The sequence below is a fragment of the Podarcis cretensis genome (genome assembly GCF_951804945.1).
Source record: "Podarcis cretensis genome assembly, chromosome: 2".
In the NCBI taxonomy this organism is placed as follows: domain Eukaryota; kingdom Metazoa; phylum Chordata; class Lepidosauria; order Squamata; family Lacertidae; genus Podarcis; species Podarcis cretensis.
Window position 1 is genome coordinate 110038925 of NC_137171.1, and position 23611 is coordinate 110062535.

At 49.1% G+C, this 23611-nt stretch overlaps 2 protein-coding genes across 4 annotated transcripts; both read right to left on the minus strand.

Moving 5' to 3' along the window:
• Positions 1-1476: 1476 nt before the first annotated feature.
• Positions 1477-5345, minus strand: LOC307209063 (uncharacterized protein). The gene is made up of 3 exons (XM_079964165.1): positions 5237-5345; positions 2979-3197; positions 1477-2322 (listed from the first exon to the last, which is right to left on the minus strand). Exons 1-3 carry the CDS (start codon positions 5334-5336, stop codon positions 2126-2128), a joined length of 516 nt encoding a protein of 171 aa, XP_079820291.1. The 5' UTR covers positions 5337-5345; the 3' UTR covers positions 1477-2125.
• A 1759-nt stretch (positions 5346-7104) lies between these two features.
• On the minus strand, positions 7105-21070 carry LOC307206880 (uncharacterized protein). Of its 3 annotated transcripts, none has more exons than XM_079960351.1 (6): positions 20805-21064; positions 17971-18001; positions 16857-16969; positions 15947-16018; positions 14693-14809; positions 7105-13438 (listed from the first exon to the last, which is right to left on the minus strand). In XM_079960351.1, the coding sequence occupies exons 3-6, from the start codon at positions 16888-16890 to the stop codon at positions 11166-11168; spliced, it is 2496 nt and encodes an 831-aa protein (XP_079816477.1). In that variant the 5' UTR covers positions 16891-16969; positions 17971-18001; positions 20805-21064; the 3' UTR covers positions 7105-11165. The 3 variants fall into 3 exon arrangements, with proteins under 3 accessions (XP_079816477.1, XP_079816478.1, XP_079816479.1); XM_079960352.1 differs by having other exon boundaries at positions 10952-13438; positions 21053-21070; XM_079960353.1 differs by having other exon boundaries at positions 10952-13438; positions 15947-16015.
• Positions 21071-23611: the final 2541 nt, after the last annotated feature.

A 23611-nucleotide genomic window follows, 5' to 3' on the forward strand; every position in this document is an offset into this window, starting at 1 on the left:
CCACTCGCACAGGAGAAAGCAACAAGTGAATGAGTTATAGTCTGTGGTGGGGGAAGGGGGTCATAGGAATTGGCAGACATACATATTGCAGCTTAGCCTCACACGCTAGCAGGCTACTTTGAAAGTTTTACTTATTACATCCAAAGGTCTGGTTCATGCATTGTTCCATGCAACAGCAAACAGAACACAGGTCGATTGCTCTTGGGTGCAAAACACACAATGCAGTTTCGAACATGCAGTCTGAACTTGGATCAAGGGCAGACATGTCCGTCCTGGTCGGTTACATGGCTGAAAGAGATGGAGGAAGAGAAACAACTCACCTCCTCCTAAACGAGAGGTGGGGTTGACCTAGCTAAGTCTAGGAACAGAACTCGGTGGTCTTAACCCCTTCATGCACTAACTAGCACTTATGCATAGCTATGTTTGACTGCAATTTTGCATGGACTAAAGCTGCTGCTGGCGAGTGGAATGCAGACTACTGGGAAAGGGAATGGGCTGGGACCTTGGGCAGGAGCACCCCACACTGCAACATTTTGTTGTAGGTCTCACTCATCGCCGCTTGCAGTGTGGGAGGCTCCTACACAAGGCCCCAGCCCATGCCCTACAAAGACCAAAGCAGACATTTTGTATGCAAGAAAGTTTTATTTGTTTGACATATTTCGCCAAGTATTGCACAAAGGTATACAAGTACAAACCATCACCACAGAGGAAGAAGAAGAGCTGGAGGGGGCTTGAGAGCAAATGAATACATTCAAGATCAGTATAGACAAATCTGTTGATCCTTTTCCACACAGGTGGGTGCTCCAAAAATATTCAGGCTGGCATAGGAGAGGGAGGGCTTGGCTATAGTACCAATCACACGCTATGAAGTTTAACTATGCTTAATAAACCCCTAGGAACAATGACAACAAATAGTTCCTCTGCAAGATCAAGTGAAGCTAATTTGATTAGTGCAAGGAGGGACCTGTAATTAGCCTCTCATTCATTCCAGAAAGGGACAGGCAGGAAAGACCTGGGGAGAAGCACCCCCTCTTTCTTGCAAGCCAAATTTACTTTTCTGATTTGTGGCCCAGCTTAACAGCACTATTTAGGCCTCTCAAAGAACCATACCCAACATGAAGCTTTCTAAACAACTGTTTGTCCAATTGGCACTTGCAGTGTAAATGACCAGGGATACGCCACTGTTAGCAGGCTGGCATCGGACACAGTGATAGGTCTCTGTATTGCATTGATTCTTCCAAAGCACTCGAACAATAGTTTTAGTAAAATGGAGGGGGGAAATCGCTCCTTGCATGAGAGCACATTTGCTATCTCACACAGTAAGCTTACAGAAAGTGCAACAGTGCTACCCCAAAACCTGTGTGCTGACCATCTGGAGTATTGTGAATTAAAAACCCACTCAGATTATTATGACGTTAAAACCCACTAGTGGGATTTGATGCACACGAGAGTTCAATGCGCTGCAATGCTCAAGATCATGTCCAAAAACATTAGCTACCTTGCCTTTATCTATCATGGTTGAAGTGGAAACCAAGCTGAGAATAGAAGAAGCTACAAATCTCCCATTTGGCTCACATTTCTTACTTGACCCTTGAGTTTTGAAGGCAAGCACACCCTCACTAAGAGGTTTTCCATGTGGCATTTAGGATGAAGATGGGCAAAAGCAGAGAAGCAGGCTCCTCTAGAAAAGGAAGCTGTTTACATTTCTATTTCTGGTGGAAGGCTTGAGTTTTATCAGCTGGCCACATTCCAGGCTTGATGACTTGGCATCAAGAGGCTTCTTCAGAGAACCATGCAGCTCTTTGATCAAACTGGGGTTTTTAATAAGGCTACATCGAGGCAGATCATGTTTTAAGATAAATCACATCTTCATCCTCGGGAAGAGAGATACACACAAGCCAGATTGAAATTGTTTCTAACTGCAGCAGTGTTGTTGTTGTTTTGTCTGTAAAGATCAGATCTTGAGTACTGAGAATATTTTGCTTTTGTATCGTACAACAAATTCTCTCTGTAGGTGCTGGAAGAATTGTGGTAGAGCTGAAACTTCAAAATAGGAGAGTCAGGTGCAAGTCAGGTGCTTTGGATGGCAACCAGGTTAGTCACTGGGCTACTTGGATGAGACCGTTCAGGTCCAGTTAGCTTCATTCCCCACTTGGTTGAGTTCTTGGGTGAACTGAGAAATGATGCTCATCTCTTGCTCAATGGCTTGGAGCCTCTCTTCTACGGTGGACAAGGTCTTCTGGAGCCTGTCCATAAGATTCCTCAGTGTATCCTGGTTCATCAAGACCTTGCAGAGAGCTTCTTGGTTCTTCAGGATGGCATCTGTGCAGAAGAAACAACTCATTTATATGCCACCATTCCTCCAAAGCTGCCTTGAGCACTGGCATGATTCTCCACCCAACCCCATTTTATCCTACCCTATTAGGTTGAATGGGACACGGGTGGTGCTGTGGGTTAAACCACAGAGCCTAGGACTTGCCGATCAGAAGGTCGGCGGTTCGAATCCCCGCGACGGGGTGAGCTCCCATTGCTTGGTCCCTGCTCTGCCAACCTAGCAGTTCGAAAGCACATCAAAGTGCAAGTAGATAAATAGGTACCACTCCAGCGGGAAGGTAAACAGCGTTTCTGTGCGCTGCTCTGGTTTGCCAGAAGTGGCTTAGTCATGCTGGCTACATGACCTGGAAGCTGTATGCCGGCACCCTCGGCCAGTAAAGCGAGATGAGCGCGGCAACCCCACAGACTGGACCTAATGGTCAGGGGTCCCTTTACCTTTACCTAAGGCTACTGGGAGCTGTCATTTGTTAAGAGTGCTGGGAACTGTTGCCCTGTGAGAGGTAAACTACAGTTCCCAGGATTCTTGGGCTGGTGGGCAGCGTGTCTGCACCCTTGGCTACACCAGTGGAGAAAAGCACAGAACCCGTCAAGCCATTTGGCTTCTAGGCCAGCCAAATCCACATTTGCCAGCAGAGAATTCTTACCGAGCTCCCTGCTGCTGCCCAGATGCATCCCAGAGGCTGCCTTTGAAGGAGAAGCTGCCTGCAGTGGCTGCTGTGGTGACAGCGGTGACAGCGGCGGTGGCAGCGGTGAAATTAACGGTGACAGTGGTGACAGCACCGGTTGTAGCTGACTTTGCTGTACTCCTTCATCAGGGACCTCTTGAGAGCTGTCTTGATGTTCTTGGTACGCAAACACATGCCCTATTTTGGGGAGAGAGAGAAAGCAGTCATGGCATGCGTGGGCCCAGCCCAATACTTTATGCGTCCTCTACAGATGATTCTCATTTCAACATTAGTGTTTGGACAGCACCTTTCAGGCTGGCCTTGGGGCATATTAATACACACCTTTTGTCCTGGCAATGACTGGGGGAGTTCAGGAGCAACAGCTGGAGAGATTACCATTACCAGCACCCCCCTCTGTCGTTACTGCCCCCCTTTGTCTAATAGTAGGGCTGACCATGGCTACTACACATTTGATTTGGGGCTTATCCCTACTGTCGTTTAATGTGGAGAGTAAGCTTTCCAAACCACTGTTAATTCTCTCTTGTCCACATGACGTTCTCCTCTAAATCCCTGCTTTTCCATATTTTCTGTCCCAGATTATTTGCTGTTAGGACTCAGTCAAATCACTGATTTGAAGGGTTCCTCCTGTGAGATTTTGCTCCTCAAAGTTCAGAGTCCAAGAGTGACTCCATCCCACATATCAGCATATAACAATTCACCACAATTAAGTTCTCCTGCCCAAGGCCTACCAAAATCCAACTGTGTAAACAGCAGTACTTTTGACCACTTCCTATTCATGACAAAGGAGCTTGTGGAGGGGAACATCCTAGTGCCATGGTTTTCAACGTGGCACCCTGGAGTGCCATGACTGGTAGGGATGCCACAGGCAACACTGGCCTCTGTCCCTCTTTCCTCCACCCCCCCATGCCTTCTTGCGTCCCTGCCTCCTAAAAGCTTGCACAGCTGTTTGTTGCAGTAGCCCTGGCTACAAGTTACCCAAGTGAATGGTGCCCCTGGTGCTTCTCAGGCCCCCCTGGGGCAGTGTGAGGCGGCACCTCTGTTTGGGGCACGGGGGCAGCTCAGAGACCAGGGGTGGCAGCTGTGGCTGCCCAAAAGACTACCAAGGAGAGGGGAGAGAAGGCTGAGGGAACCCTCCACAAAGGAGGGTGTCTGAAAAATGGTGAGAGGCTGCCAGCTCTACAGGAAAGGGGTGACATAACTGGACTTCAGAGCCCCACAGGGGTGCCACAGAAAGAATGTAGTTGGTCAAGAGAGCCATGGGCTCAAGGTTAAAAACCTCTGTCCTAGTGGATTTCAGCTCAATGGCTCACACCTGTCCCAGTTCCTGCTTTGCTGACCTTAAAGGCATTGGTCTACTCGAGGTAACAGTCTCCTCTTAGCAAGCTTTCTTTTTTCATTAAATGGGCCTTTCCCCACTTCCTCCCTTAACTGGAAATCCTGATGGGTAAGTCACAGAATAGGAAATGTAAGGCAACTGGCCTTTCCGGAGTGAGTTTGAAGAACTGGGGCTTCCACTGGGCCTATCCTCCTGGGCTAGGAAGAGCATCTATCAAGGTGAGCTCCAAGTCCTTAGCAGACTGGACACACCCCAATGAAAAGTTGGAGACAGCTACTCTGCTGGCTTTCTCCCTTTTTGGTGGCGAGATTTAAAAGGAGGATTTCAGAGCCCGAGAACAAATGTTCAGAACCAAACAGACTAACACAAACAACACACCCAAGCACCAAACTCTCATAATCTTTAAAAGATCCCATCACTTTAGCTGCAGGACCCATAGCCAAGACATGGCCCCTCCTACCCTGGCCTTTTGCTCCCGAGGCTTTTTTGGGAACGGGAAGTGTTTAGCTTTGCATTTTAAATAGTTTTTTAATGACAACTGCAAACAGTAAAAATGTAGGTATATAGCCAAAAAGGGGCTCAGCCCCGACCCCGTTTTCATTTAATCATAATGTCTAACAGCTCATCTGCCCATGTGCAGAGTGCATTTGCCTCACTAGCCAACTACTTTTCTGTTATTGAGGCACAGTCAACTGAAGAGAAAACGGATCTCCTAACTCCGATAGAGGAAGGTGAAGCAATCCACCTCCTTTTAAATATATATATATATAATATTAAAGTCGAGCCTGAAACCCCCTCACTGGAGCAATGCCGCTGTGGAAAAGGATTAAAAAGTTCTTCCCAGTAACTGAGCCCTGGAAAATCAGGCGCTGCTGCTCACCCAGTTCGGCTTTCAAGTCTTCTTTCAGGGCGACGGCGCTCTCCACCAGGGCCAAGATCCTCGCCCCCATCTCCTCCAGCCTCCACACTCGCCCTGCCATGCCGGCAACCTCGCTTCACGCCCCAACTGACCGCCCCCCCCCCCCCATGATTATATAGGTGCAGAGTTGCAGCCGGACGCCGAGCGCCGCTTCCCGGCTGCCCCCTGCGCGGTTTCCCTTCAGGTCCGCCTCGAGCCGAGGCCAATCAGGCTCCCGCATTCTTTTCTCCGGCTTCGTTCGATTGCCTGGGGGGGGGGGGGGTCAAAGCGGGGAAATGGCGTGGGCGGCGGCCGCCTTTGCTCTCTTTTCTGCTATTGTGCTTTTTAGAGCAGAGTGGTTCTCAAACTTTTTTTCCTCTGCGCCGCGCCGATTTTTTTAATTTATTATTATTGATAGAAATTCATGGGGGGGGGGAGAGAGAAACATCGCTTGTGATTTGTAAGATTATCGCTTGATGCGATGGCTGTCGTTTTGAAAAGGGTATCAATTCATATTCTGCAAATAAATTATTCTGATACCACGCAACACTAAAATGTTTAAATGTCTCTTTGTCCTTGAATCTTTCTGCCACACCCTTTGAGAACCGCTGTTGTAGAGAATTTACACAGGCCAAGTTATCTGTAGGAAATGACCCCACTCCCGGGCTTTTAGGCTTTCTTTACTTGTTTCTTATTTCCATTTTGTCGACCGTTTTACTACTCAAAAGTTCTCAAAGCAATTTATATGCGCTCGCTCTCTCTCTCTCTCTTACATTTTATATGCCGTCTTTCCTCCAGGGAACTCAGGGTGTGGCCCTATGGGACATCACCCCCCAGCAACGTTTTATGCTCACAACCACCCTGTGAGGTAGGGCTAGGCTGAGAGTAGAGTGACTGGCTCAAGGTCACCAAGTGAGGTTCATGGCCAAGTGGGGATTTGAACTCTAGTCTTCCGGAACCCATTCCAGCACTCTAACCACTGCGCCACACTAAGTACAATAAACCCGTATCAAATGATTCTCGTTACAAAATACATTGGGGGGGGGGAGGAAACTCCACACCCATAGCCATAACATAAAATAAATTCAGAAAGCACGACTACTAGGTGGTAGAATTCAAAATTTCAATCAACACAGCGTACATGCAATTTTGTCATCTGTTTCACACAACCACTAGAAGACCCACTGCCTCAAGCATTTTATCTGCCAGCTACACGTACATAAACCACTCACACTCTGCAATATTACAACCCAAGTACACAGGGTCACTGCCAAGCTTAAAGCAATAAGATACAGTCTTAATACCTGAAGAACTAACGGTCTCATGTCCCTCTTCCATTGAACCACCTCAGATTCTCTCACCTGAGAGATAAGATTGCACATGCATAGTGGGGTGGCCCTGTTAATTTATTTTAAAAGCAGTGGCAGGGGTGGATCAGGACCACTGGGCGGGGGAACTCCCTTTCACAATGTTTTCCATTCTAGATCTCTTGCGTCCCCAACTATAGGCACTCCTCCCCTCACAAAGGAACACATCTGGTTGAAAACCAGGCTATTTTGCCATCCGGGAGGTCTCTGTGCCTTTAAGAGTTAACCAACAGAAGTTCAACAGGGGAAGTTTCCCCTGGTATGGGGAAGCAGTGGCAGAGAAACCTTCCATCTTCCTTATTTCCACCTGTTACCAAGCTGTTAGAAGCCTGGCCAAGCAAAACCAAGCAAAAGCAGGAGGGTTTTCACAGTTTCAAGGATGTTTTCTTCCTTTATTGAGGTTCACCTATATATCATAATAGAATAATAATAATTATAATAATAATAATAATAGCATATAGTATAATTGTAATAGTGATTAAAAAAAAACTTCTGTAGTGCTGAATTCCAAATAAAGCGAGCTCATTTCAGACAACTGTTACATTGAGATTTCCCCACAATAATTTAAAAATAGAGAATAAGAAGAAACAGAGCAAAGGAAGCACAACCGAGAAAGCAAAAGATCTGGTCTGAATGTTGGGGGTTTCATTACCCCCTCCACCAACCCAAAAAACAACAACCATTGCCATAAGATTTCTTTGCTGACGTTATTGAGGCCTAGTAGGTCTTAGCAGCAGGTTTAGAGTCTCCTCGTGATTGCTTCAGCATCATTTCCTAAATTGGACAGAAGGGGGAAAACTGGAAGAAGTGGATGAAAGGCAGGGAGGACAGTCCTGCCCAGGAAATTTCTTCTTCTTAACTCTGTGAGGTAAGTCGCCCTGATTTCCATTTTACAGATGGGGAACTGAGTCTAAAAGATTGTAACTGGCCCAAGGCTATCCAGTGAGTCTGTAACGAAGCTGAGATTTAAGCCCAAACCTCTTGGGTCCTGGGTTATTTACTTTCAAAGAGATTCTAGTGCTCATGGTTATGTGTTTGAAACGACATATTCAGGTGTGTGCCTATGGTGCTTAAGTCCTCTATAGCTGCTATTCCCCATCCCGATGGCCTCTGGTTGAAAATCATAGAATTGTAGAGTTGGAAGGCGCCCTGAGGATCATGTAACCCAACTCCTTGCAATGCAATTGCAATCCAATTCATGGCTCTGAGCATCTCTTTATTTAGCTATCAGCAGTTCGAATCCCCGTTACAGGGTGAGTTTCCGTTGCTCGGTCCCAGCTCCTGCCAACCTAGAATTCGAGAGCACACCAGTGCAAGTAGATAAATAGGTACCGCTGCGGCGGGAAGGTAAATGACATTTCCATGCACTCTGGTTTCTGTCATGGTGTCCTGTTGCGCCAGAAGTGGTTTAGTCCTGCTGGCCACATGGCCCGGAAAGCCATCTGCGGACAAACGCCGGCTCCCTGGGCCTGAAAGCGAGATGAGCACCTCAATCCCATAGTTGCCTTTCACTGGACTCAACCCTTCAGGGGTCCTTTATCTTTTCTATTTAGCTCTATTAAAAAGTCCTAGCTTTTTGCACATAGTCAGGGCCTGCCTTTATCACAATCACATGTTTCAGGCCTGTCTCTTACCCCATAGGGGAGTCCCATCTTTCCAAACAAGCTCTATAGCTGCCCCTTTAAGCAGCAGACCAATGTCTGGTGTTTATGGCCACGCTGTGAAAATTTGCAACACCTGCTAATTCCTTCCTCTCAGGCTGTTATTAAAGGCACAGGAGCTGGCCAGCCTTTTGCAGGTCGGTGGCAATCCTGTGATTAGCTAGGATATAATGAAGTGCCCAAGGTGGGAGAATATACAAGGTGGGAGAAAGGAAATGGCCTCTTCCCTAAAAGACTAGACTCTTTTAAGCATTTCCTCAAACCCCATCCTCTGAATGTTGGGCCAAGACAAGACCTGATTTTGGAATGAACTGGTTATGGAGAAAGACACTCCTTTAGGATATATATTCTATATTATATATCTGCTACGAGCTGGACTTCTCAGCTGGGTCCTGGGAGACTTTATTGTTAGGAACTGATGGCAGGGGGAGGTTTAGATCAACCAAGGGGCATCAATGGACAAGGTTGGTTTCCCACTAAGGCAACCCCAATGCTGATTACAGTGGTACCTCGGGTTAAGAACTTAATTTGTTCTGGAGGTCTGTTCTTAACCTGAAGACCACTATAGCTAATGGGGCCTCCCGCTGCTGCTGCCGCACTGCCCCTGTGCGATTTCTGTTCTCATCCTGAAGCAAAGTTCTTAACCTGAGGTACTATTTCTGGGTTAGCGGAGTCTGTAACCTGAAGCATCTTGTAACCTGAAGTGTCTGTAACCTGAGGTACCACTGTATATAGAATCATGGAATTGTAGAGTTGGAAGGGGCCAGCCCTGTCCATTGCGGGAATCTTTCACCCAATGTAGAGATCAAACTTATGACCCTGGGATCAAGAGCCTCACAGTGGGGATCTGGCAATTCAGGGTCTTGCATGGATGTGGGAATTTTGGATTCAAGGTCAACTCTGTCGTGGACCCCTTCCCCTTGCGGCCTTTGGAAAGTCATGCTCTCTCATCTTTTCCATAGCCTCCAACATGCTACAGAGGAACATCGAGACATAGATCTTTTCGGGCTGCATGCTCACATGAGAGGCGACTTGCCCCAGAGAACCACTGCCATCGCTGGGCCCCATTTCTAGACTTAATCCCATGCTTCTTTCTTACTCTCAAGCAGCACCCCTTGCTTCTGCAGAGCTTGGTCAGACTGGCCCATCACCCAGTACTTCTCCTGGATACCATAAAATGCACCTTGAACCTCCTATGCATCAGCAGAAGTATAGTGTCCAGTGTTACAGTACCACCCTATTCTGCCTTGATCAGACCATGCATGGAATACTGGGTCCAGTTCTGGACACCACAAATTAAGAAGCTGGAACGTGTCCAGAGGAGGGCAACCAAGAGGATCAAGGGTCTGGAAGCTAAGCGCTTGAAGGAGCTGCGTATGTTTAGTCTGGAAAAGAGGAGAACGAGAGGAGATATGATAGCCATCTTTAAATATCTGAAGGGCTGTCACATGGAGCAAGCTTGCTTTCTCCTGCTCTGGAAGGTAGGACTCGAACCAATGGCTTCAAGTTACAAGAAAGGAGACAGATTAAACATCAGGAAGAACTTTCTGACGGTAAGCACGGTTCAACAGTGGAACAGACTCCCACGAGAGGTAGTGGACTCTCCTTCCTTGGAGGTTTTTAAGCAGAGATTGGATGGTCATCTGTTATGGATGCTTTAGTTGAGATTCCTGCATCGCAGTGGGTTGGACTAGATGATCTGGCGGGTCTCTTCTAACTATACAATTCTATGATTCTATGTAGCTCTAATAAGGTACATAAAACACCATCTCCGTGATGCCCGCAAGAACAGAGGTATGCCTGGGTGGAAACAGGCATTCCTCCTCTGCTCTGCTCATTGCAAACCTCTAAGCCCATTCCCAACAACATTGTGAGCCAGTTCAGCCACTCAGGGGGAAAAAAGGACATGGTATACAGTCCACCTGGGATTGTATCGCCTCATTATGGAGAGATGCAGGTCCTACCATTGGGCGATGAGGTGACTATGTAAGGAGGTAGATGCTGAAAGTGGGTGGGGAGGCAGGCAGCAGCCCCACTGCTGTTTCTTCCAAGTTCCCTAGCTGTCTAACTAACTGCCTGTTGGGGGAAGAGCTGTGTGCATCATGTGACCTGCCCTGCGCCCCTGCTGCTCTCAAGTAACACTCAGCTCCCGGTTGAGCTGGCGCCATCCTCTTCTCCTCTGCCTCAGGCAGCAAAATGTCTTGGTCTGGCTCTGAACACAGGATTTGCCGCACCTTTCAATGCCCCCTACATTGAAGAAACTGTGTGGCATTCAGTGTCGTGCTGTCACAATCATTCCATCAGCGCGAGCGTTTCTGCTTTTCAGGTGGAACCAATTCCGCTTTCCTTCCCCCCTCCCCAGCCGTGTGCTGTTCTGGGGGCTCTCCTGACACCCCCACCCCACCCGCCAGCTGCTTTGGGGAGTCGTGTGGGGACAAAGCCCCGGTTGCCCTAGCCGGATTAATTCATCTGGTTGGCCACTGTGAGATCCAGCAGGCTCTGCTTGTGTTCTGATTGTGCTGGCTCCCACTAGCACAACCGTGTGGTCGAATCCGGCCCTCTCAGAACATGGAAACCCCATAAGAAGAGGCCTGTATGGGAGGCCCACAAGCAGCTTCCCCACAGCTTCCTCCTCCTCTTTCAAAACATTAGCTGTCTACATGCAGGAGTTTTGTTTTCTTCTTTAATGTGAAGAAGTGCTCAAGTAGTCGTTCCTCCACGCCCACAAACACCCATTCTGAAATGCTACCGTCCCAGCAGAGCTGTTACCTCGTACTTTTTCAGCATCAGCTGAGGGGTGGTGGTGGAGGAAAGATGAATACTTCCTCTCTTGCCTCACCCCGCAAGCCAAAACAGATCTGGAAGTTGAGGTCCGTCGCCCAGTTAGGAGGTGGGGGGAAGTTGCGGCCAACCATCTTGGGCAAGGGTGGACGCCCAGCCCGAGCTGCTTTCCCCCAGTCTCCATGTATCTGGGGGCAAGAACCCCTTCACACCCCAGCCCTGCAGACCCCCAGGATGGACGGCATTAGGGACGGGGCTCTGGAAGGGAGTTGGGACCTCGGGCCACGTGGGGGCAGCTGGCGGGTTGCTGTTCCTGTCTCCCTCGCCCCACCAGGGTGGCATGATAGAGAGAGCAGGCTCGGGAACACTCGGGCCCGGCTCCTTGTAGCGCTTGGAGCCCCCTTTCCCACCCTCGGCCCCTCCCCGCGCCCCTCCCTTGGGGGGCCGGTTGGCCGCGTGCGTGCGCTGGTGGCGGTTGCGGTGGGAGCTGCGGCTGAAGCATTTCCCGCACATGGGGCACTGGTACGGCTTCTCGCCCGTGTGGACCCTCCGGTGCCTCTCCAGGTGAGAGACAAAGCCAAAACTCTTGCCGCAGGCGGCGCACTCGTAGGGCTTCTCGCCCCGGTGGGTCCGCTGGTGGGTCAGCAGCTGGGCGCTGGCCACAAAGCGCTTCCCGCACTCCTTGCACTTGTGGGGCTTCCCGCTCGAGTGGGTCCTCTGGTGCTGCAGGAGGGTGGAGCTGACGCTGAAGCTCTTCCCGCACTCGTTGCAGCGGTAGGGCTTCTCCCCCGTGTGGATCCTCCGGTGCCGGTCCAGGTGGGAGCTGACGCTGAAGCTCTTCCCGCAATCCCCGCAGGCGTAAGGCTTCTCTCCCGTGTGGATCCTCCGGTGCCTCTCCAAGTGCGAGCTCCAGCTGAAGCTCTTCCCGCAGTCGGAGCACCCGTAACGCTTGCTCTCGGCCGTGTGGGATTTCTGGTGCTTGACCAGAGACGCCAGCTCCCCGTAGGTCTTCCCGCACTCGCCGCACTTGTGGGGCCTGTCAGGCGAGTGCACGCGCTGGTGCCTCTCGAGGTGCGAGCTGACACTGAAAGCCTTCCCGCACTCTTCGCACCGGTACGGCTTCTCGCCCGTGTGGATCCTCTTGTGCTTGATGAGGGCCGAACACCAGCTGAACTTTTTCCCGCACTCGGGGCACTGGTAAGGCCTCTCTCCCGTGTGGATCCTCTGGTGCTTCACCAGCGACGAGCTCTGGCCGAAGCCTTTCCCGCAGTCTGCGCACTTGTGGGGCTTCTCGCTGCAAACCGGTGGCGAGGCAGGCGGTGGTGGTGGAGAGGGCGGGTTGGGGGCAGCCCGTTTGCGGCTGCAGTCGGAGCATTTGGCGGGATCCCGGCCCCCTGCCGGGGATGTCCCAAGGTGATGGAGGGCGGCCGCGCTGAGGTAGAAGCTCTTGCCACAGTCCGCGCACTGCCGTGGCTTCTCGCCCGTGTGGATCCGCTGGTGCCGGTAGAGGTGGGAGCTGCGGCTGAAGCTCTTTCCGCAGTCAGTGCACTGATAGGGCCTCTCCCCCGTGTGGATCCTCTGGTGCCTTTCGAGGTGGGACGTGAAGCTGAAGCTCTTCCCGCAGTCGGGGCACTCATACGGCTTCTGGCCCAGGTGTTTCCTCTGGTGAGCGGCCAAGTTGGCGCTGAGGTTGAAGCCCTTCCCGCAGTCCCCGCACTGGTAGGGCTTGTCGTTCGCGTGGGTCCTCTGGTGCTGAGCCAGGGTGGAGCTGACGGTGAAGCTCTTCCCACAGTCTTTGCACTGGTATGGCTTCTCGCCGGTGTGGATCCGCCGGTGCCGCTCCAGGTGCGACCCGACGCTGAAGGCCTTCCCGCACTCCTTGCAGGCGTAGGGCTTCTCCCCGGTGTGGACCCTCCGGTGCCGCTCCAGGTGAGAGGTCCAGCTGAAGCTCTTCCCGCAGTCCTCGCATTTGTACGGCTTGTCGCCCGCGTGGCACTTCCGGTGCTTGGCCAGGGCCTCGGCCTCGGAGAAGCTCTTCTCGCACCCGTCACACTTGTGGGGCCTTCCATCCAAGTGAAGCCTCTGGTGCCTGAGGAGGTTGGACTTCTGGCTGAAGCTTTTGCCGCACTCGGGGCAGTGGTGGCCCCTTTTGGTCCCTTGCAGCTTCCCAGAGGGCAGCAGGAGTTTGGAAGCGCTGACTGCCTGCTTTTCCTTCTCTGCCTTTCCTTCTGCTGCTTCTGTGCGCCTCGGTCTCCCTTCCGGCTGGCTCTCTCCCTCTACTGGACTCCCATCCAGGGTGCTCTCTGCCTGCAGGTCTGTCTTGCTCAAAGCCTCTTGATGATGGGAATCCTCATTCTTCCTTCTCAGCTCGTCACCTAAGACAAATGAAGCAAATGTGAGCTGCCTTCTGTGGTACACCTTTCACCATAACTTAACTGTTGTTATTTTTGGCAATAATTTTTATTAATTTTCAATTACAATAATTCATGGTAGCCTCATTAGAACAATGCCAAATTACAATACCATTACTAATCCCAATCATTCAAATGCCAAATTATATAATTTAGGTGGCCTCCTGTGTGTGATAGAATTGATAATTTACTTTATTTCTGCATTCCAAGATCTTGTTCCTCTCAATTACATTCCATTCAAAATAACCACCCCTTATTTAAACAACTGCGGGATGCGGGTGGTGCTGTGGTATAAATCACTAGAGCCTAGGGCTTGCCAATCGGAAGGTTGGTTGTTGTCCAAAAACAGCCAGAGACCCAAGTTTGGGAAGCCCTAATCTAAGCCATGTATTTTGTAATTTAGAAAGATATATTCCTGACTTATTTACTGCTATTTTCTGCTTGAATCAAGTGTGCAACTTTATGTAAGCAAATAATATTATTACATTTTACATTACAGAGTTCCTTGTTGTTATTTTGTATAGATGGATAAACAAAGTCTCTCATGAAACTCTGGTCTGCAAAAAGGCATCCTGGATAATTCTAAAAAGCTACACAACTTTGTCCCAAGTTTCCATGATAATGTTGGAAAGGATGGTACATTCTTAACTCTGCTAAACTAGATGCTAATCTTACCCAAGTGAGTAAGAGGAAGGATAATTAATAAACAATGTATGCTATCCTCTCTTCCAAATCCAACCTGACAATTTAATCACTTAGCCCTGAATGACTGGCGTCTCCAGAATGGGAAGAGTTGGGGGAGGGGAATGGGGAACTCTCTGTCTGGTATTTGATCTGCAATGGCTCATTCACACATGCAAGTCACCACTTGATAACCAACTGAGTAATTGAGTGTTGAACATGTAGATGAGAATCAGTCCTAGATATGCTATAAGTGCCTGAAAGGGACACAACTTATCGCACCACGTCGTTCAGGTTGGACCTAGCTGGAATAGCTCAGTCGGTAGAGCATGAGACTCTTAATCTCAGGGTTGTGGGTTCAAGACCCACATTGGGTAAAAAGATTCCTGCACTGAAAAACGTTGGATGACCCTCGTGGTCCCTTCCAACTCTACAATTCTATGATTCCCAGCCAGGATAGACCACTAGTCTGGTTCAGGAGAGCTACCTTTGAGTTCTGAAGTTCAATTCCATTTTTAAAAAATGCTGGTTCCTCACCTGGGCTAGACTCACTTGGCATCTCCCTTCCCTCCGGCTCCTGAAAATCTGGAACCCATGGGTCTTCCCCTCGGTCCATCCAGGAGAGCAGGTCAGGTTTGGAAAGTGGAAATCCAGCTGATGAGAAAACGAAGGTGGCGCTTCAGTAAAGGTAAAAAGTAGTGGTTAAGAGCGGTAGACTCGTAATCTGGTGAACCGGGTTCGCTTCCCTGCTCCTACACATGCAGCTGATGGGTGATCTTGAGCCAGTCACACTTCTCTGAAGTCTCTCAGCCTCACTCACCTCACAGAGTGTTTGTTGTGAGGGAGGAAGGGAAAGGTGATTGTTAGCCGCTTGGAGACTCCTTAAAAGGTAAAGGTACCCCTGGACGGATTAAGTCCAGTCAAGGGTGACTATGGGGTTGCGGCGCTCATCTCACTTTCAGGCCGAGGGAGCTGGCGTTTGTCCACAGACAGCTTTCCGGGTCATGTGGCCAGCATGACTAAACCACTTCTGGCCCAATGGGACACCGTGATGGAAGCCAGAGTGCACGGAAACGCCGTTTATCTTCCCGCCACCGTGGTATCTATTTATCTACTTGCACTGGCATGCTTTCGAACTGCTAGGTTGTCAGGAGCTGGGACAGAGCAACGGGAGCTCACCATTGTTGCGGGGATTTGAACCACTGTCCTTCTGATCGGCAAGCCCAAGAGGCTCAGTGGTTTAGACCACAGCGCCACCCGAATCCATACCTGGCACTTCAGTACCCTGAACAGGGCCCCATCTCTCTCTCTTGCTTAGTTACCTTCCTTTGCACGTTTGCTCAAGTGACGCTTGCAGTGCAATCGTATACAGGTCTTCTCAGAAGCAAATCCTACTGCTCACAGCCAGACGATGCCGTTATGAGAGCCACCAACTTACGGGGCAACCCTAACTGTATCTACTCAGAAGTCAATCCAACCGAATTCGCTGGGGCTTACCCCTAGGTCAGAACGTAAGAGGAGTCCTGCTGGATCAGGCCAATGGCCCAACTAGTCCAGCATCCGGTTCCCACAGCAGCCCACCAGATGCCTATGAGAAGCCCACAAGTGGGATCTGAGCGCATGAGCCGTCTCCCTTCCTGGGGTTTCCAGCATCTGGTGTTCAGAAGAATTACTGCCTCTGATTCAGTTTGCAGAATTTTTTTCTGAGTGCAGAATGTGGGTTAATACAGCAAATAATTTCCTTTGTTGTTGTTTTCTCATAGAGCACGACGTTTACTGCATGGGACTCACCTGACGCCAGTCCTCTGCGATGCGAGTCGGCCAGCGCAGTGATCCGGGGAAGGCTGATGGCCATCTCTTCTGCTAACAAGAAGATGAGAGGATGCCGTCAGAACACAAGGCAGGCTGGCCGGGGTGTTGGGCTTTGAGCCTTGAGATGCTGCTAGGTAATTTCCCCCATGCGAAAGCATTCTCCCAGTGCAAACCCTCTCCACTGCAGCAACACTCTCCTCCCTTCCTTATGTAGCGGCTGGGTTACGCTAATCCAGAATGCAGTAGCTAGACTGGTGACTGGGAGTAGCCGCCGAGACCACATAACACAGGTCTTGAAAGACCTACATTGGCTCCCAGTACATTTCCGAGCACAATTCAAAGTGTTGGTGTTGAGCTTCAAAGCCCTAAATGGCCTCGGCCCGGTATTTTTAATTTTTATTGGAAGCCACCCAGAGTGGCTGGGGAAACCCAGCCAGATGGGCGGGGTACAAATAAATTATTATTATTATTATTATTATTACGCTACGAAGAGCCAGTGTGGTGTAGTGGTTAAGAGAGGTAGACTCGTAATCTGGTCAACTGGGTTCGCTTCTCATAACATAATCATAACATAATAATCTCATAATAATAATGATTCTCATAACAATAATGATTCTCATAACATAATCATAACATAATCATAATCATAACAATAAAAACAGGCTGTATTGCAGGCTGTTTCTTTTAAAAATCAAAATGTGGCTGCATGGTTGTTTTTTTATTTACCTTTTCGCTCTGACACAACAGGAATGTAGAAGGAGTTGTAAAGAATAGAATAGAATAAGGAAAATGACAATTGTGGAAGGCAATGCACGTGGTTGTCTAAAAGGAGAAGGTCCTCGTGTTCCAGGGTCCAGAACTGCCTCACTGGCACCGCTGGAATCCTTACCCAGAGAGATTAGCGTCTCATAATTCTCCTGCATGATATTCCAGCAGAGGGCTCAGGTGGCGAGGCCCTGCTCTCTCGCGAAGCGCACCTTTGGTCTCGGAGGCCTCTCGCATCTGTAAGGAGAAGTTTGCCTATCCATCAAACTAGCCCTGGAGGAAAACCTGCCTGCCCAATTTGAAACACACGTTTTCTGCCCATGTGTGAATGACGTTGACTTTGGAGGCTGCAGGGCAAAAACAACCCCAAGATATGACCTGCTCATTGTGACAAACATTTGAATGGATGCTCTTAATGTTTTCTTCCATATGGCAGGTTCGGGGGACCATTTTCAACCTGAGGGCCATATTTCCCTCTGGGCAGCTTTCCAAGGGCCACATGCCAGAGGTGGGCGGGGACCAGAGGCAAAAGTGGGCGGAGCAACACATTTAAATGTTACCTTTGTACCATAAGGGACACGGGGGGCGCTGTGGGTTAAACCACAGAGCCTAGGACTTTCCAATCAGAAGGTCGGCGGTTCGAATCTCCGCGACGGGGTGAGCTCCCGTTGCTCAGTCCCTGCTCCTGCTAATCTAGCAGTTTGAAAGCACGTCAAAGTGCAAGTAGATAAATAGGTACCGCTCTGGCGGGAAGGTAAATGGCGTTTCCGTGCGCTGCTCTGGTTCGCCAGAAGTGGCTTTGTCATGCTGGCCACATGACCCGGAAGCTGTATGCTGGCTCCCTCGGCCAATAAAGCGAGATGAGTGCTGCAACCCCAGAGTCAGCCACGACTGGACCTAATGGTCAGGGGTCCCTTTACCTTTACCTTTGTACCATAGACTACTTTCTACATATGTTCACACGCCTTCCAGAAAAGTGATAGGCATTTTTAGAGTTCAGTGACTCATTCCTGCCGGGATAAACTTGGGGTGCACTTAGCACATTGAAGACATTTCACTGCAGGGTTTCCCAAACTTGGGTTGTTTTCGGACTACAATTCCCACCATCTCTGACCACTGGTCTTGCTAGCTGGGGATGATAGGAATTGTAGTTCAAAAACAGCTGGAGACCCAAGTCTCTGCGTAACCTGGGTTTTGGTTATGTCTGCCTGAACTATAAACCAGCACTGCACACCTACCTGAGTAGCAGGGATTGCCTCTTTGTGGTGCCTAGTGAAAAATCAGAAAGAAAGGAAGGTTAGTATGCAACATACTGGGTATAAATAAAGGGACATTAGGGACATTTTCCCTCTTACACTTATATCCTAGGCTTCTTCCATCACGGGACACAAATCAGACTACATGTGGTACCCAGGTGTTCTCCTTTCCAGCCACAGACCAGACTCAGGCCTGCTTAGCCTCAGCAAGGGGGTGGTGCCCCTTGGACCACACCCTGGGACTACAACTCCCATAATTCCTGTGTGGGCTGGGGCTGCTAGGAGCTGGAGTCCAGCAATATCCAGAAGGCCACAAGCTCTTAGTCTCTCTGGCCCCACCATCACAGAACGGCAACACCACACCAATATTGATGAACTCCCTTCCTGGGAGGGCAACCTTGTTCCACCCACCTTGGCCTTTAGATGCCTGGTGATGGGGGTTCTTTTCTTGAGAGCTTGAAGGTATTTGACAGTTTCCAGAGGGGTGACCACATTTGAGTGCTTCTAGACAGCGGCTTAGTATCTCAGATGGGTCCCTCAGATATCGCAAATGGCTCAGGGTATCTTTTCTTTTGAACTTATTGGCAGTGGTGTTTGGTCCATGAGGGTGACCCACCAACCTAAGTCTATCCTCTGCCAGCCTTCTTCCTTCTAACCGCTCCAGAGATCTGCTGCATCCTTAGCAATCATCATCATCATCATCATCAATTTGATTCCCTCCCTCCCTCTTTTTTTTTCTTCTTCTTTCTTTTCCTTCTCCTCCTGCGATGAGGCTACATTTTAATATTTTAATGTTCCATTATTTTAATGTTGTATTTTATTTTTGTTTTTAAGTTTGTAATCATTCATCTTGTTTTTATTATTGCTTGTAAGCCGCTCTGAGCCCGGCCTTGGCTGGGGAGGGCGGGGTATAAATAAAAAATAATAATTATTATTATTATCATGTATTATTTATAACCCGACCATCTGGCTGGGTTTCCCCAACCACTCTGGGCAGCTCCCAACAGAATTAAAAGCACAATAAAACACAAGACATTAAAAACTTCCCTAAACAGGGCTGCCTTCAGAGGTCTTCTTAAAGTCAGATAGTGGTTTATTTCTTTGACATCTGATGGGAGGGCGTTCCACAGGACGGGTGCCACTACCAAGAAGGCCCTCTGCCTGGCTCCCTGTAACTTGGCTACTCGCAGCGAGGGAACCGCCAGAAGGCCCTCAGCGCTGGACCTCAGTGTCTGGGGCTGAACGACGGGGGTGGAGACGCTCCTTCAGCTATACTGGGTGGAGGTCGCTTGGGGCTTTAAAGGTCAGCACCAACACTTTGAATTGTGAGCTTTGAATAGCTGCTCATCCTGGCAGATCTTGACATATAGGATTGCCCTCTTAAACAAATGGCATAAGCAAATTATGACATAAGCATTACATACAGTCCACTTTCTCAGATACATGAAGTGTTAACCAGAGTAGGCCAAATGGCCATTTTTCATAATGCAAATACCACTGTCTATATACTGTCCTGCGTTTACGACCTATGCAATATGTATATGTACCTGCAATGCAGGATTACTCTTCATGCAACTGAGAACCTGAAATACAGCCCGTGAAAGTTTATGCCATAATAATTTATTCAGCATTCTTCCTAAAGTTTACGTGGTGACTGGTCTTCACTGAGCATTCATTCAGATTTGTTTGTGGGGTGTCATTCGTTAATCCCACACTTTCCAGCCTATTTCCAAGTCACTTTCCCAACTGCAAATAGCCATTACAGTGGTACCTCGGGTTACGTACGCTTCAGGTTACAGACTCCGCTAACCCAGAAATAGTGCTTTAGGTTAAGAACTTTGCTTCAGGATGAGAACAGAAATTGTGCTCCAGTGGCGCGGGGGCGGCGGGAGGCCCCATTAGCTAAAGTGGTGCTTCAGGTTAAGAACAGTTTCAGGTTAAGTACGGACCTCCAGAACGAATTAAGTACTTAACCCGAGGTACCATTGTATTGTTTAAAGATTAGTTGTGCAGAGGCAATGCAGGCAACCTTTGGCCAGCCTGCTAGCTGTTGCTGAACTACAACTCCCATCATTCCTGGCCATAGGCCATGCTTGCTGCGGGTGATGGAAGTTGTAGTCCAGCAAAACATGCAGTGGGCCAAAGGTTTCCCACGCCTGTGCCAGAGCTTGAATTCACTTTAATTGCGCAAACCCAAATTCCCTGTCAAAATAGTGACAGTGGAAGTGCCCTTAGTCTTTGTTTATTCTAGAACATAATGTATTTGTGTTTTTATATTGTGATTTTATGTTGTGAACTGCCCTGAGACCTGCGGACATAGGGTGGTATACAAAGTTAATTTAATAATAATAATAAAATAATACATTCATTGAGCTTTGCAATGCAAATGATTGACAAGGCAATAGGTCAACTAAAGACACATACAATCAAAAAGGTACTACAAACTCTTTTTATGCAAGAAAATTGGGACAGTTGCTGTTTGTAATTCTGCCTGGATTTTGCTCCCTTCCCGGGTTCATTGGTTTGTTACAGCGACCCCATTCTTATTCCGTCTTGCAGCTTTATCATTTACACGTGTTAACTGCCTTCTCCGTAGATGAAGCGGCAGAGCTTGCATTGTATGAAGAAACACTATTTATTTATTTATTTATTTATTTTTTTAAAAAATCACTAAACGAAAAAATGCTCTCATGCGCCACCAGTGAACAGCAAACCCTTGCCTGATGGCAGCCGATAATTTTTCATCGCATAGTAGACCCCCAGCGGAAAGTGTGGGGCGGGGATGGGGCGGGGTCACCCCTTCTTCTTTCACCAACCTGCTTGTGAACGGGAGCATCTCCCGGGGTGGCCAGTTCCGTGTCAAGCGAGGGCGCGCACAGCTTTGGGAGGTTTGCGCAGGCTGCAGCTCCGAAGCGCGCAAGCGATCAAAGCAGCAGGATGAGACGCAGCCCCCGCCCCCCCACCCTCCCCACTCTTTTGCCTTCAGCTTCCTGACAACCCTCCAACCTCAGGGCATTCCCGCAGCCCTGGATCGGCTTTCGTTGCGAGCCGGAGACCTTCCCACCTTGGCCGGGCAATGGCATCCCCTGGGCATCGACTCCGGCTGGGGCGCCAGAGCAGCTGATCCGGCCCGCTTCTCAGCTGCATCCGAGTCACCCAGGAAGCTCAACGCCCGGAGGAAACACGCAGAGAGAGCGCGAGAGAGAAAGAGCCGCGTTTCTCTCTCTTCCCCAAGCCATACCCAGAGCCCTCTGGTGGCTGCCGAGGACGGAGCCTCCTCTCCGGACCGGCTTGGAAGATCTGGACAGAGGGATGGATGGATAGACTCAGGGGGACCCGTCGCCAGCGGCTCTGTCTCCAGCTGCGGTGCTGGGACTGCTGGCTGGTGATGGAGGAGTCAGAGACCCAGGGTGTAGATTTGGGTGTTCTTGGTTTTTGTTTTTTTTAATGCCTCACTATGAATTGCATTTAACTTTTGGCTAAAATGCACCTATTCCTGCGTGCCTGCGTTTTGTGACTCTCATAAATCCCTCCAGCAGCGCCAGATTTATGTATAAGCTAAATAAGCTATAGCTTAGGGCCCCACTCTCTTGGGGGCCCCAAAAAAATTAAAGGGAAAAAACTGGATGTACATTTCCAAAATACAATGTAAAATAAAACTTACATACAGCAACAGTGTTTTGTGTTGTGTAGGCTCCTATTTGTTATGTGTGCAAATGGCTTTAGATACCTATTAAAGGTAAAGGTAAAGGTAAAGGTACCCCTGCCCGTACGGGCCAGTCTTGACAGACTCTGGGGTTGTGCGCCCATCTCACTTAAGAGGCCAGGGGCCAGCGCTGTCCGGAGACACTTCCAGGTCACGTGGCCAGCGTGACATCGCTACTCTGGCGAGCCAGAGCCGCACACGGAAACGCCGTTTACCTTCCCGCTGGTAAGCGGTCCCAATTTATCTACTTGCACCCGGAGGTGCTTTCGAACTGCTAGGTTGGCAGGCGCTGGGACCGAGCAGCGGGAGCGCACCCCGCCGCAGGGATTCGAACCGCCGACCTTTCGATCGGCAAGCCCTAGGCGCTGAGGCTTTAACCCACAGCGCCACCTGCGTCCCGCTAGATACCTATTAGGTCCATAAATTACCAAATAGCATATATTTAACAACAACAACAACAAAAACCAGCGACAATTTGTTGTTGACAAAGGACAGCTGGACATATAAAAGGCCCCATTACCTTCAGTAGCTTAGGGCCTTGTTATGTACTGAGTTGAATAGGATCCAAAATGCAGCAGTCTGATTGGTCCTAGAACAACAGGATTCAGAATGCAGCAGTCTGATTGGTCCTAGAACAATGCAGCAGTATGATTGGTCCGCAGGAGCCACCCAATCCAGCTCCAGGTGGAAGTGAATCTACAACCTGATTGGCCTACAGGAGAATCCCGGAATTATCCAATCATGTGCAGCCCATTGTGTAAATAATGTATATAAAGCAGATATTGTGGGGGAACTGCCATTCCTCCTCACCACTATGAGCTGAAAAAAGAGCATGAAATCCACTCTCGAGTATATTTCAGGCCTCATCAAACCTAAATCCGGCCCTGGACCCAGGGTGTAGATTTTGGTGGTGTTGTTTTGTTTGTTTTTAATGTCTCAATATTAATTGCATTTAACTTTTAGTTAAAATTCATCTATTCCTGCGTGCCTGCCTTTTGTGACTCTCATAAATCCCTCCTACACCCTTGTGCAAATTAATTGAAACAAAGCAAGTTTTCTATCTTACTCGTAATCCTGTGCTCAAAAAACCCCGCATTGATCATTATAGTGTCGGAAGCCTGCATCCAGAAGAAGGAATGATGCGCTCGCCACATTATATTGAGGTTCTATGAAAGAGAGTTATTCCAGAGCTGGAAAAGAAGTATCCTGATGGTACTGGGATATTGCAGCAGGACCTAGCCCCCTGTCACACATCAAAAGGGGTGAAGAAATTCATGACAGAGCAGCAAATACAGCTACTTGATTGGCCAGGGAATTCCATGGACGTAAATCCCATTGAGAATTTGTGGGCTATATGCAAAAGTCGCCTCCGTAATCATCTTTAACAGACAGTGAGCACAGCTTGCCAACAGTCATAGAATCATAGAATCATAGAGTTGGAAGAGACCACAAGGGCCATCGAGTCCAACCCCCTGCCAAGCAGGAAACACCATCAGAGCACTCCTGACATATGGTTGTCAAGCCTCTGCTTAAAGACCTCCAAAGAAGGAGACTCCACCACACTCCTTGGCAGCAAATTCCACTGTCGAATAGCTCTTACTGTCAGGAAGTTCTTCCTAATGTTTAGGTGGAATCTTCTTTCTTGTAGTTTGGAACCATTGCTCCGTGTCCGCTTCTCTGGAGCAGCAGAAAACAACCTTTCTCCCTCCTCTATGTGACATCCTTTTATATATCTGAACATGGCTATCATATCACCCCTTAACCTCCTCTTCTCCAGGCTAAACATGCCCAGCTCCCTTAGCCGTTCCTCATAAGGCATCGTTTCCAGGCCTTTGACCATTTTGGTTGCCCTCCTCTGGACACGTTCCAATTTGTCAGTGTCCTTCTTGAACTGTGGTGCCCAGAACTGGACACAGT